Consider the following 13947-nt stretch of genomic DNA (forward strand, 5'->3'; position numbering starts at 1 on the left):
GAGAACAAGGAAGAAACCACAATGCCTTTTGTGATCTAGTTAATCCTATACTTGGGAGGGGAATCAGGTTCTACCTTTTGAAGGGAGGAGTATGAAAGAATTTGTGGATATCTTTTTAAACCTCCAGATACCCCAAATCCCCTTCCCAAATAACTACTGTGAACATTTTGTTGTCTATTTACAACTAGAACTTTTCTCATGCAAATATATACATCAACCTTAAAAAATAAAAATGGTATCATACTGTCTGCGGTATGTGGGGTCTTCCTAGGCTAGAGATCAAACTTGTGTCCCCTGCATTGGCAGGCAGATTCCTAACCACTTCGCCACCTAGGAAGTCGCCTCATTATTTTTTTGTTAAATTTATTTATTTATTTATTTATTTATTTATTTATTTATTTATTTATTGGCTGTGTTGGGTCTTCGTTGCTGCACGCGGGCTTTCTCTAGTTGCAGTGAGCAGGGGCTACTCTTTGTTGTGGTGCGCAGGCTCTTCATTGCCATGGCTTCTTTTGTTGCAGAGCATGGGCTCTAGGCACATGGGCCTCAGTAGTTGCAGCACATGGGCTCAATAGTTGTGGCTCACGGGCTCTAAAGTGCAGGCTGAATAGTTGTGGTGCACGGGCTTAGTTGCTCTGCCGCACGTGGGATCTTCCTGGAGCAGGGATTGAACCAGTGTCCCCTGCGCTGGCAGGAGGATTCTTAACCACTGTGCCACCTAGGAAGCCCTCGCCTCATTTTTAAAAGAGCTGCAGAGTATTTTATTGAATGAAGGCAGCCGAGTTTATTTAATATGGACTATTTTGTAACTAGTTCTGTGACTTTAAAATGTACTATAAATACCTTTCAACATCAGTAAATCTAGAACTACATTATAATGTGTTGTGGCAGCTTACCATGCACTGTCATTATTTTAACTGATTTCCTGGTGTTGAAAATTTGAGTTTTTTCCTATTTTCTCGTGGTGGCTTCCAAAACAAACAGCATACATCTAGTGAGCCTTTTGGTACTATCCATCAGAAGCCTGAAAAATAGGCATAATCTTAGATCCAGGGACTCAAATACTTTCCAGTGAATGTTCACAGTAGCATTATTCCCCATAGTCAAAAGGTAAAAACAACCCACGTGTTCATCAACAAATAAATGGATAAATAAATGTGGTACCTACATACAATGGAATATTATTCAGTCATGAAAAGGAATGAAGTTCTGATACATGCTACTATGTGGATGAACCCTACAAACACTATGCTAAGTGGAATAAGCCAGACACAAAGGACAAATATATTGTATGATTTAACTTATATAAAATATAGAGGGGACTTCCCTGGTGGCATAGTGGTTAAGAATCTGCCTGCCAATGCAGGGGACACGGGTTTGACCCCTGGTCTGGGAAGATCCCACATGCCATGGAGCAATGAAGCCTGTGCGCCACAGCTACTGAGCCTGTGCTTTAGAGCCCACAAGCCATAACTACTGAGCACACCTGCTACAGCTACTGAAGCCTGTGTGCCTACAATCCCTGCTCCGCAACAAGAGAAACCACCGCAATAAGCCCATGCACCACAGTGAAGAGTTCCCCTTGCTCACCGCAACTAAAGAAAGCAACAAAGACCCAACCCAGCCAAAAATAAGTAAGTAAATAAATAATCTTTTAAAAAATGAATTAAAAAATTAAAAAATTAAAAAATAAAATACAGAGGGTAGGCAAATTCCTAGAGATGAAAAAGTAGATTAGAGGTTACCAGGGACTGAGGAGAGTGAAGAATAGGGAGCTACTGCTTAATGAGTACAGAGCTTCTGTCCAGGATGGTGAAAAATTTTGGAAACAGGTAGTGGTGATGATTGTATGACACAGTGTAATTAATGCCCTTGAATCATACATCTAAAACGGCTAAAGTGGCAAATTTTGTGTTATACACATTTACCACAATTTAAAAATTCCAAAAAAAGAGTAAAATACTTGCAAATAAATTTAACAAAAGAAGTGAAAAACTTGTACTTTATACAATATAAAACATTGCTAAAAGGAATTAAAGATCTGAATAAATGGAAAGATCTCATGTTCATGGACTTGATATTCTTAAGATGATGATAGTCCTCAAAATTGACCTATAAATTCAATGCAATCCCTGTCAAAATCACAGGTGACTTCCTTGCAGAAATTGACAAGCTGATCCTAAAATTTATATGGGAACTTAAGGGACCCAAAATAGCCAAAACAATCTTGAAAAGGAAGAGCAAAGTTGGAGGAATCACACTTCCTTATTTCAAAACTTACTACAAGCTACAGTAGCCAAGATGGTGTGGACTGGCATACGGATAGATATATAGATCAATGGAAGAGAATTGAAAATTCATAAATAAACTCTCACATTTAGAGTCAGTTGATTTTTGACTAGGGTGCCAAGACAATTCAATGGAGAAAGGATAGTCTTTTTTGACAAATGGTGTTGGGACAGCTGGATATCTGTACGAAGAAGAATGAACGTGAACCCCTAACTCACATCACATACAAGAAAACTCAAAATGGAACAAAGACCTAAATGTAAGAGCCAAGATCATTAAACTCTTGGAAGAAAATACACACACAAATCATTGTGACCTTGATTAGGCAATAGCTTCTTAGATACAGCACCAAAAGGACAGGCAACAAAATAATTGTTAGATTTTATCAAAATTAATAACATTTGTGTTTCAAAGGACACCATGAGGAAAGTGAGAAAACAACCCAAAGAAGAGGAGAAAAATTTTGCAGAGCATTTATCTGATAAGGGACTTATATCTAGAATATACGAAAAACTCCCATAATAATTACAATAATAAATTATTATTATAATAATAGAAGACAAAAACATTAAAAATGGGCAAAGGCTATGCATAGACTTTTCTCAAAAAAGATATGTAATAGCAATAAGCACATAAAAAGATTCTCAACATCACCTACCATCAGGAAAATGCAAATCAAAACCACCATGAGACACCACCTCATACCAATGAGGTGAGGGTGACTATAATCAAAAAGACAGATAACAAATAAGCATGGGCTAGGATCTAGAGAAACTAGAACATTGCTGTTGGAAGCATAAAATCACACAGCCACTTTGGAAAATAGTCCAGTGGTTCTTCAAAATGTTAAACATAGAGTTACCAAATGACCCAGCAACCCCACCCCTAGGTATTTACCCAAGAGAAATGAGAATATATGTCCATACAAACACTTGTACATGAATGTTCACAGCAGCATTCTTCCTAATAGCCAAAAAGCGGAAACAACTTAAGCGTCTTCAGTTAATGAATAGGTAAATAAATGTGGTGTATCTATACAATGGAATATTATGTGGCAATTAAAAGGAACAAAATGTTGGCACATGCTGCAGCGTGGATGAATCTCTAAAACATAAGAAGACAGACACAATTGCATATTGTGTGATTCCATTTATATGAAATGTCCAGAACAGGCAAATCTATAGAGGCAGAAGGTAGATTTGTGGTTACCCAGGGGTGTGGTGGTGATGTTGGCTACAGGATTTCTTTTGAGGTGACGAAAATGTTCTAAATTTGATTGTGGTGATGTGAACATGCTAAAAACTATTCAATTGTGCATTAAATAGATGAGTTGTATGGTATGTGAATTATATCAATTAGGCTGTTACCAAAAACTAACAAAAAACAACTGTAGATCTCTCCACCCTGATGAACTCCCTTCCAGGAGGATGTAGGTCCATTATTTACTCCCTGGAGATACAGTAGCTCAACGAGCTGCACTTCCCCAACCCCAATCATGCATCATCCAGCCCCTTTTTCTCTGTCACATCTACTAGGATATTGTCTTGTCCAGGAGAGGCCATGACACACTAGGCAGCTGCATGATGGGGCAATAAAATTACAACAAGGAGGTGGCTGAGGTCAGACTCAGAGCCACCCACAGATGAGACATCAAGTCTCTGTGTCTGCTGGAAGGTGGCTTGAGCCCGGGGTAGAGGCCAGGATGACAGGGGCTGCAGCTCCGAGAGTGTGATTATGAATGGTGATGGCAATGGTGGTGGTGGTGGTGGTGGTTAGAGTTAGCAGTTACTGAGCACTTCCAAGTCAGGCCTACAAACACATTATTGCTTTTCATTCTCATGACAATTTTATGAGAAAAAAGGTACTATCATCCCCATTTTAGGTATGAGGAAGCTAACTCTCAAAGAAGTTAAACAACTGGGCCAAGGTCACACAGCAAGGAGAGGCAGAGGCAAGATCCCAGGGATACCATGGTCAGCTGATATCAAAATCCCCCAATGTCCCTGCCCTAGCAGGATTCAGGAATCTTTCCACACAAATACCAGGGACCTTTAACCCTGAAAGGCACTGCATGGGCAAAAGGTGGCTCCTTAGAGGCCAGAGACCTCCTTATCCCACTCGTGCTCTGACCCAGCACCAGTGTCCACTGAATCTGTGCTTACTGTTTTCTTCTCTCTTAGGAACACGGATGACAAGTTTCAGGGAAGACACGTGGGAGCTGTAACTAGGCTGGAAATAGAGATGAAAGCCATCCCAGACTAGCACTTCCGGGTTGTCTGGAGGGAAGAAGCAACTACCAGGAAGTGAGGGGGAGGCCCCAAGAGCCAGCAGGCTGTGAAGCAGAGTGTTGGCACTCAGCGACACTGACCCGAGGGCAGCAGCCTGTGAGCTGGGCAGTCTGGAACTTAGACCTAACTTCCCTCTGTGGTCCTCAGCTTCCTCCTTGGATGCCAGATGGCCAGTCTGGAAGAGCTTCGAGGTCCCTGCCCATCAGCACAGGTGATGAGGACGATCCCATCCATGCAGTTGTCGTGACACTCCCCATGCCCTGAGGCCCTGGCCACAGCCCACAAGGCTCCAACCAACTCCCCAGTACACTTTCTTACATCACTGACCTTGTTACGGGTTGAATTGCATCCCCCCAAAAAGATATGTTGAAGTCCTAACTCCCTAGTACCTGGGAATGTGATCTTACTTGGAGACTGTGTCTTTGCAGGTGCAGTTGAGTTAAGATGAGGCCATCCAATGGGAAAATGGCTGGTGTCCTTATAAGAAGAGGAAATGCCATGTGAAGACAGAGACACACAGGGAGAAGGTCACCCCGTAATGATGGAGGCAGAGGCTGAAGTGCCACAGCTGCAAACCAAGGAACATCTGGGGCTGCCAGAAAGTGGAAGAGGCAAGGAAAGGTCCTCCTCTAGAGGTTTCAGAGGAAGCATCGCCCTACTAACACCAGGATTTCAGACTTCTAGCCTCCAGAACTGTGTGAGAATAAATTTCTGTGGTTTTACACCACCAAGTTTGTGGTGCTTTGTTATGGCAGCTCTAAGAAAATAACACAGACCTGCAACATGCTCATATGCTCCAGGCACACAAGCCATTTCTATTTCTCCTCAGGCCAAACTCCTTCCCACCCAAGGGCTTTATATGTGCTTTTATTTCCCAAATGTTCTAGACCATCATTCCTCCCCCACATCTTTCTCTTGGTCCTTCCAAATTCAGCATAAATGGCATTCCTTCAGGGAAATCTGGACTTGGGTTTTTCCAAGTTCCCCTCAGAGCAGCAACAGAAATGCATTCTTCAAAGCCCTCACCATATTTCCAGTTACTCGTACTAACTTGTACAGTTCTGCAAGGCCTGTTGCTCCTGCTCAGCTATAGGTGTCATGACAACAGGGCCTGGCCTGACACGTTCACAAGCGTGTCCCATGCCTACCACATTCCCTGACATGCACAGCAGCAAGCCAGCACACACCTGTGTGGACTGCGTGGCATGCGGAAACTCCTGGGCTGGTAATTGAAGGTGCAGACGGTGGGGCCTCAGCTGCCTCAGCAGCCTTCTCTCCAGTCAGACCTGGTCCCCAACCCTCCACACTCCAGAGGGCCTCTCTGCCTCCCTGGTCCCCATCATTCTTCACTGCCCTCAGCCGGGCCACATCTTACTCTTCCTGAATGACCTGGCCCTCATGCCTCCTGCAAGGCTTTCCTCAGAGCAGTTTCAAACTCAGGAAAAAGAGCCCAGAGAAGCAGCAGGCAGCAGAGGGCAGTGAGTACAGAGGGGAGTGGAAGGAGGCCCCGAGACAATGTTGGGATTTGTTTTCTCTTTACAGCATACTCCAAGCATCAAACAGCTAACACGTGTTCAATGACAGGAAAAGAAACCTTATAAAACAAAATGAGCAAAAAGGGAAAAGTATACTAAAAGTCACTCACATTCCTGCTACAGAGTAATCATTGTCAGCATTTTTCTTATATCGTGCAGCCTTTTCTCGCGCAATGTGTATTTCTTAAAATGCAACTCTACTGTTCTGTACTCTGCCTTTTTCCAGTAAGAAACAATATACTAAACATATTTAAGAGTCAACATACAGGGACTTCCCTGGTGGTGCAGTGCTTAAGAATCCGCCTGCCAACGCAGGGGACACGGGTTCAAATCTCTGGTCCGGGAAGATCCCAACTAAGCCTGTGCACCACAGTTACTGAGCCTGTGTGCTGCAACTACTAAAGCACCTAGAGCCCGTGCTCTGCAACAAGAGAAACTACCACAGTGAGAAGCCTGCGTGCAGCAATGAAGACCCAACACAGCCAAAATCTAAATAAATAATAAATAAATATAAATAAGTTTTTAAACATACGAAATTACATCATCACTAAAAGTGGCCTAACATTCTATTATAAGATGAACCACGATTTAGTTAATCAGTGCCCTATTGTTGGACATTTAGATAGTTTTTAGTTTTTCACTGGCACAAATATCTGCAAAATGGGCATCTTTGTGCCCTTGTCTGATTATTTCTTGATGAGGGATTCCCAGAAGTGAATTGCGAGGTCTATGATTCTGTGTGTCTTTTAAGGCAGCGGTCCCCAACATTTTTGGCAGCAGGGACCGGTTTTGTGGAAGACAATTTTTCCGCGGAAGGGATAGGGTTGGGGGAGATGGTTCAGGAGGTAATGCGAGCGATGGGGAGCAGCAGATGAAGCTTTGCTCCCTCGCTCACAGCTCACCTCCTGCTGTGCGGCCGGGTTCCTAACTGGACCCCTGTTTTAAGGTTTCTGTTAGTGCCAGTCTGGCCCATAAAATAGAGAATCCTCCTCCAAGAGAAGGGGTAGAGATGAAGAACAGATTCGGGGTGGAGAAAAGGAGTTGGCAGCAGTGGTACCACCCAGGGGAGATGGTACTGGCCACCGGGCAGGATACTGGCGGCCCAAGGTTGTTTGGCACAGGGGGATTTGGGGGCAGCTGTGGAGCTGCCCACTCTGGGAGGACTCTGCTCAGGCCTTTTCTTTGGCAACCTTGACTTTCTTTGGTTTTGAAGCACTGGAGCCCTTGCCCACCACAGGGGTCCCCTTTGTGAGCCATTGCAGAGGTGAGAAAGTACAGGGAATTCTCTCCATTCTTAGAAAATTATTTAAAAAAATGAGAGAGTTTACAGGAAGCCCCCTTGCTGCTGAGAAACCAGTGGCATCTATGAACGTGGTGTATCTTCTCGTGTCTGGTTGGGATGTGGGGAAGGGTCTAGGCAAGGACCCTCCAGCCTGGGCATGTATGGACTGCTGTTCAGTGGCTTCTACCCTAATCCCTTTCCCGGGCCTGCCCCTTGCTTGAACCCAATCAGCTTACCGGTTTGTCAGGCCAGAGACACTTGCCCCACCCCAGGGGAAAGTGCAGCATGAAACTTGGTCCTGGTACTTTCCACTCCTTTCTGGGAAATCAAGACACAGAACCCGCTGGGTTTTGGAGTCGCCCACCTGGTTCATGTTCCCACTCCCTCCTTCATGAGCCGGGGGACAGGGGCCAGTTATTTCATCTCACTGAGCTGCAGCTTGTCCATGAGGATAGTATTATACCTTCCTGACAGGGTGACTGAGTGGATTAAATGAAGCCATTTATGCAATACTTGGCATAATGTCTGGAGCACAGTAAGCACTTTATTATCGTTACTATTACTATTCTTGTTATTCAAGTGAATGCCTTTTTGGCTGGAAGCACCAGGTTCTCTCTGAGAAGTCACAGGCGTCTCCACTTCCTGTGGAGAGGCGAAACCCCACTCTTCTGCACGGCTTCTGCTCCCACTAAGCTTTTTACTAGAAGGCTGTTGTTACAGGAAATAACCTCATTTTCCCCGCCTCCGGCCTGATAGCAGAGTCTTCAGAAAAAGAGGATCTGCGTCTGGAAATCAGAATAAAACAATCAGGCAGGGCAGCATGGTGAAGTGTGTGTGCTTGGCTGGGTGTGTGAAGTCCTGCAAGGCTGTTGGTAGAGTCTGATTGTGGGGGCTTGAACCCAGCTGGCATTCAGGGTTGTGGCTGCAGGGAATACCGGGGAGTTTCTGAACACCCTGGGTTTGGGGGATGGGCAGTGGAATGGGGACCTTCTCAAGCCTTCTCCCTCACCCCAAGACTGGGGCGGGGCTCACCAGGGCCTTGGTCAGAAGGCTTTTTCTTCCTCCTTGGGAGGCAGGAAATAACCCCATCGCAGCACAGTGCAACTGTGGTCTGAGATGCCAGGGCTGGAGTGTTGTGGAGGAAGCTGCCATCGTTTTTAACCTCTCGTTTTCAGGCTGCACCCTGAGAGGCCACCCTTGATTGCTGGGAGTCCTTGTGCCGGTCCTTCTCTTCCTGTTGCCTTCCAGAAACAACCTGCGGTCTGGGAGGTAGAAGGTAGGATCAGGAGCAGCCCAGCCAGAGCTCCAAGGCTGAGGCCCCTGCACAAGCCATGGAGGTGGGTGGCAGCCACCCTCCGAACTGTGGTTTTCAACTTTGGTGACTAAGGTCCTCCTTGGGGTGGATTGTGGGGCGAGGGAAGCCCCGGCTCCAAGGGTCCCCAGGTGGGCAGTACCTCATGGGACACTTTCAGGTCTGGGTCTGGGATAGTCACTGTCTTCTTTCTTCACCACTCCTGTGGTCTCACTGGGGTTGGGTGGGGTGTGTATGTGAGGCTCATGCATTTCTTCCTCCACCTGCTCTGTTTTCAAAAAATCTCTCTTGGATCAGAACTCTGGGATGCTGTATGTCCAGCCTGTCCCCTAAGGTGTCTCCAAGAGCAGCCTCTGGATATGGCTGGGCACCAGGGACATGTAGAGCTGGGGAAGTGCCCAGCCAGGGCCTCAGTCCCGGAATGGTAGGAGAGTGAGGCGAGCACAACCATGGATTTTTTGATACCCACAGATGCCCCACTCCAGCCTGCATCCATCCATCCCACGGCCCAGGGGTCACAGGGCCCAAAAGGCAGCCTTGGTCCTGCTAGGTGCCTGCCTGGTGGCCCTTTGGGGGCTAAGGGAGCTGCCAGGCTACACTCTCCAGTGTCTGGTGCTCCACCTAGCCTCCCAGCAGATGGGACTGCTGATCAAGGGGGGCTGCAGTCTGGCGGAGGAGCTGTGCCACGTCCACTCCAGGTGACTCCCTGCAGTACCCGTGGCCATTAGGCACCCAACACGTCTCCTCCCTTGACCACCAGCCCTGCCCCTCCTTGAATCTCTCTGGCTGAGCTGGGCTGGGGTCTGGAGCTTGGCTGTCACCTGCAGGTACCAAGGAAGCTACTGGAAGGCTGTGCGGGCCTGCCTGGGCTGCCCCATGCGCCGTGGGGCCCTGCTGCTGCTGTCCTTCTATTTCTACGGCTCCCTCCCAAGCATGGCTAGCCTACCCTTCACTTGGATGCTTGCTCTCCTGGGTCTCTCACAGACACTGAGCATCCTCCTGGACCTCCAGGTAAGACACAGGGAGAGGTGGAGGATCTAGTCAAATGGAGCTGTAGCACATGTGACCTGTTCTGAGCTCAGTACTGGGGGTGGGACTAGCTCAGAGGTTGGTCCTTGGAGTGGAGACTGTGATGGTCTGGGTTTAGCAATGGCAGAGAAGGGAGCCAGTGGGCAGCAGGTTGGGTGGTCTTCCTGGGGGAAGAGGGCTCTGGTTGTCCTTCAGGGAGGCCCCCCAGTCCCCCGCTGCTATCCACAGGGCCTGGCCGCAGCAGAAGTCTCTGCAATCTGTGAAAAGAGGAACTTCAACGTGGCTCATGGGCTGGCCTGGTCATATTATATTGGGTATCTGCGGCTGATCCTGCCAGGTGGGCCATTCTCTATGCCCCCATTTCCAGATCTACAGGACAGACAGTAAGACACACAAACTTGTGTTTCCAGAACTCACTACATTTATCAAAGCATTTTCATGTCTAACAAACCATTTGATTTCCCAAGTAATATTGTAGGCACAAATGCTGTTATTATTATGCGTCGTTTACAGGAAGAAATTTGGAGCTTAGTAGATCCATTAAGTGACTTGTCCCACGTCACCCATGAATTCTCTCAATAAATATTTGTTGCATGCTGTATGCTCTTCATGTGCATTTTCTCTTTTAATTCACACCCTGTGAGGAGGGGATAATCATCACCCCTGTTTTAGAGATAAGAACATTGCTCTTCTGAGAGATAAAGTGACTTGTCCAAAGTCACACAGCTTAGTTAGAGGAGGAGACAGGATTTGAACCTAGGCCTGTCCAGAGCCTGGACCCTTCACTACCCCACTGGGAGCCCACCGGTCGTGTCTCATTCCTCTGACTTGCGAGTCAAGGCCGTGGTTCTCCCCTATCTCATGGCTGCTTTCCCTTGACACCAGGACTTCTGCCAGAGGCCTGGCTCAGTGCACCTGGGGCTGCTGGGCACGTCACCTCCCAGGCCTCTGCCTGCCTCTCAGAGCCCTGAAAGCTGTGGTGGGAAGGAGTGGGGCTGACAGAAATCTGGATGAAGGTCAAGTGAGGGGTAGAAAGGGGTGGTGGAAGTAGGTGGAAGGGTGGGGAGGAGGCCTACATGCTCTGCCCCTCCTGGCCTCCCGGGCAATGTGCGTAGACTGGGCCCTCAGTTCTCTTGCACGCACACATTGAGGGGAACAGTGACCTGGGTCTCCGTCCTGAGTTGGGTGGAAGACAGTGTTGGTGGAAATGACTTCTCGGGCCTCTCCACCCCAGGGCTCCAGGCCCGGATTCAAACTTACAATCAGTTCCACGACAACGTCCTATGGGGAGCAGGGAGCCACCGGCTGCATATCCTCATTCCGTTGGACTGTGGGGTACCCGACGATCTAAGCGTGGCTGACCCCAACATTCGCTTCCTACACGAGCTGCCCCAGCAAAGTGCTGACCGTGCTGGCATCAAGCACCGGATTTACACCAACAGCATCTATGAGCTTCTGGAAAACGGGCAGCCGGTGAGTGTGCAGCGAGGTGGGTGTGCTGGGGAGGGGTGAGGCCTAGAGACCCAGAACTCTGGGCCCTGGCCAAGCAGTGATAAAAATTCACTGCCCTTCTCTGAGCCTCAGTTTCACCAATTGGTCCCAGGGCTGGGCAAAATTGAGTTCTGAATGGTGATAACGATATGTAACATTTATTGAGCACTTACTGCATGCCAGATGCTATTGCAGGTGCTTCACTGACCACCTCATCGAATCCTCACCACCATCCTGTGGGGTAGGGACTGTTACAACCCCTACTTTACAGAGGAGAAAACTGAGACTCAGAGAACCAGGGAGAAAGTGGACTATTTCACCCTGAGTGTAGCATATTCTTGACCATAAAGCTGCCCTAGATGAAGCCCGTGAGAATGTCTGAAGGATTTCACGTGGGCTATGGGGAACCCAGCCAGAGTTGAACCTCAGAGCCCCATCCCCAGACTTGACTTCCAGCTGGAGCAGTTGACAGCCTAGCTCAGCGGGCCTTGCCCTGAGAATCTTGGGAGGAGGATCCGGGAAGGGTACATTTAATGCAGCCCTGGCCCTAATTTTAGGAATGGGGTGTCAGAGGCAAAGGCCAACCAGACAGTATAGACCTCATCAGGTGGCCACCTCCCAGGACTCCATCCCTACAAATTAAGAGGGGCACTGTGGTCCAGAGTCTGTCTGCCTGGCCCCTGGTTGAGTCTGGTCTTCCTTTTACCTCCTCCAGGCAGGCATCTGTATTCTGGAATATGCCACGCCCCTGCAGACCCTGTTTGCCATGTCACAGGATGGCCGAGCTGGCTTTAGCCGGGAGGAGCGGCTTGAGCAGGCCAAACTTTTCTGCCGGACACTGGAAGACATCCTGGCAGATGCCCCTGAGTCTCAGAACAACTGCCGCCTCATTGTCTACCAGGGTGAGGGGTTGATAGGCTAAAGGGCAGAGAGAGCCGGGTGCCCCAGGGGTCTCCCAGGGGGTCAGTGGGAGATATGGCAGCACCATCGCCTAGGTCTTCCCTATTGGTCAGGGCATTCAAGCCCTGCCCCTTCCTCCCCTGGGAGAGGTTCCATTTCCCCACCCTGGGACACCTGATTGCTTTCTGAGGTCTTTGGCTATGGGTCCTGGGTGGCGTGTAAAGAAGTGGGCTCTAGGGGCCTCTCAGTTCATCTAGGGATGCCAGAAGAAGCAGATAGCCCTAGGCCAGGAGCCAAGAGACCAGGGCTGCAGCCTCAGCAGTGCCACTCCCTTGCTCTGTGACCTTAGGCAGATCTGTGCCCCTCTCTGAGTATCATCTCTAAAAGCAAGACAGTGGAATTCTCTTGTCTCTAAAACCACTGCTAGCTCTAGGATTTCATGAAAATCTAGCCCCAATGGCTAGGGGTAGGGAGGAGGTGCAGGGAGGTGGGGGAGAGGGAGGGTTAGAGGATCCACCCAGCAAGTCCTCTGGGTGTGCTGGAGTGGTAATGTGTGAGGCTCTCACCCCACTCCCCACCCTCACCTTCCCCACCTTCATTCCAGAACCCGCAGAGGGAAGCAGCTTCTCCTTGTCACAGGAGATTCTCCAGCACCTTCGGCAGGAGGAAGGGGAGGTTACCATGGGCAACATGGGGACCTCGGTGATGCCCAGTTCCCCCATACTGTCCCAAGAGCCTGAGCTCCTCATCAGTGGCATGGAACAGCCTCTCCCGCTCCGCTCTGATGTCTTCTGAGGCCCAGGGTCACCTTTCCTGAGCCCCCAGCCATCCCCAAGACTCTGGATTGGAGGATTTCTTTCTTCAGCTGCTGGAGGCCTAGCAGAGCCATTTCCTCCCACAGAGGGCCTCTCCGAGAAGGTCCTTGGACTTGACACCTCAAGATGAATACTGTGACCTTGGGCAAGTCGTTCCACCTCTCTGAGCCTCAGTACCCTCATCTGTATCATGGGATTGTAATCGTTGCCCTAGCTACCTCACACAGTGGTTTTTGTGAGGACTATGGCTGTGTGGGTTTTTTGTAAACTCTAAATGCCAGGTAAACTTAAAGGATCTTCCAGGTGTCTTCCACTGGACCCTCAAACCTACTCTCCTCTCTACTGGGATGGCATCAACAGGCTCCCTTGCCCTCTGGCTTCTGGTCATGTTCAGTCAATGGGAAGCTCCAGTGGGAGAAGGGAGGGGAACTGGAGGGTGAGCTTGGGTATCTCTTTCCCCAGGTGCCTCCCTGCATTATCAAGGTCACTGTAGGCTCTCTGCATGTCTAGACCTAAAGGGCCCTTTCAGGAACCCTGTCTATCGCCAGGTCTCATTAACTTCCTCCTCCCCATGCCCCTTCAGGCCTGGCAGTGGTATTGGAGCCTCACGGATGCTCAGTCTGGAGCGCTCACTCTCACTTGTAGTTTCCTTACACCTGCCTTTTCTAAATAGTCCCCTTTTGATTTAGTTGTTGGATTTTTTTAAAATTTTTTGTCTGTACCACACAGCACGTGGGATCTTAGCTCCCCAACCAGGGATCAAACCCATGCCCCCTGCCGTAGAAGCTTGGAGTCCTAGCCAGTGGACCACCACGGAACTCCCTAAATAGCCCCCTTTTTAAATGCTCCTCAAATTATTTATTTGAGTATGCCATCTTTTTCTGGCCCGACTCTGACGGATACAGGCGGTTGGCCTTTATTATCCGCAATGTCCAAATCTGCGTGCACAGACACATCTCCTTACACCCTTCCTAATCCTAGTACAGGGCCATGGGGTGGTAGCTAT

General features: G+C 48.5%; 1 protein-coding gene across 5 annotated transcripts; it reads left to right on the forward strand.

Annotated features, from left to right (window-relative positions):
• The first annotated feature begins 7731 nt into the window (after positions 1 to 7731).
• Positions 7732 to 13630, forward strand: STING1 (stimulator of interferon response cGAMP interactor 1). Of its 5 annotated transcripts, none has more exons than XM_057733691.1 (8): positions 7732 to 7929; positions 8570 to 8731; positions 9178 to 9404; positions 9534 to 9717; positions 9964 to 10072; positions 10970 to 11208; positions 11942 to 12128; positions 12731 to 13630. In XM_057733691.1, the coding sequence occupies exons 2-8, from the start codon at positions 8726 to 8728 to the stop codon at positions 12919 to 12921; spliced, it is 1143 nt and encodes a 380-aa protein (XP_057589674.1). In that variant the 5' UTR covers positions 7732 to 7929; positions 8570 to 8725; the 3' UTR covers positions 12922 to 13630. The 5 variants fall into 5 exon arrangements, with proteins under 5 accessions (XP_057589674.1, XP_057589697.1, XP_057589705.1 ...); XM_057733714.1 differs by having other exon boundaries at positions 8570 to 8670; XM_057733722.1 differs by lacking the exon at positions 7732 to 7929 and adding an exon at positions 8033 to 8204 and having other exon boundaries at positions 8570 to 8670.
• Positions 13631 to 13947: the final 317 nt, after the last annotated feature.

Source organism: Hippopotamus amphibius, chromosome 1 (genome assembly GCF_030028045.1).
Source record: "Hippopotamus amphibius kiboko isolate mHipAmp2 chromosome 1, mHipAmp2.hap2, whole genome shotgun sequence".
In the NCBI taxonomy this organism is placed as follows: Eukaryota; Metazoa; Chordata; class Mammalia; order Artiodactyla; family Hippopotamidae; genus Hippopotamus; species Hippopotamus amphibius.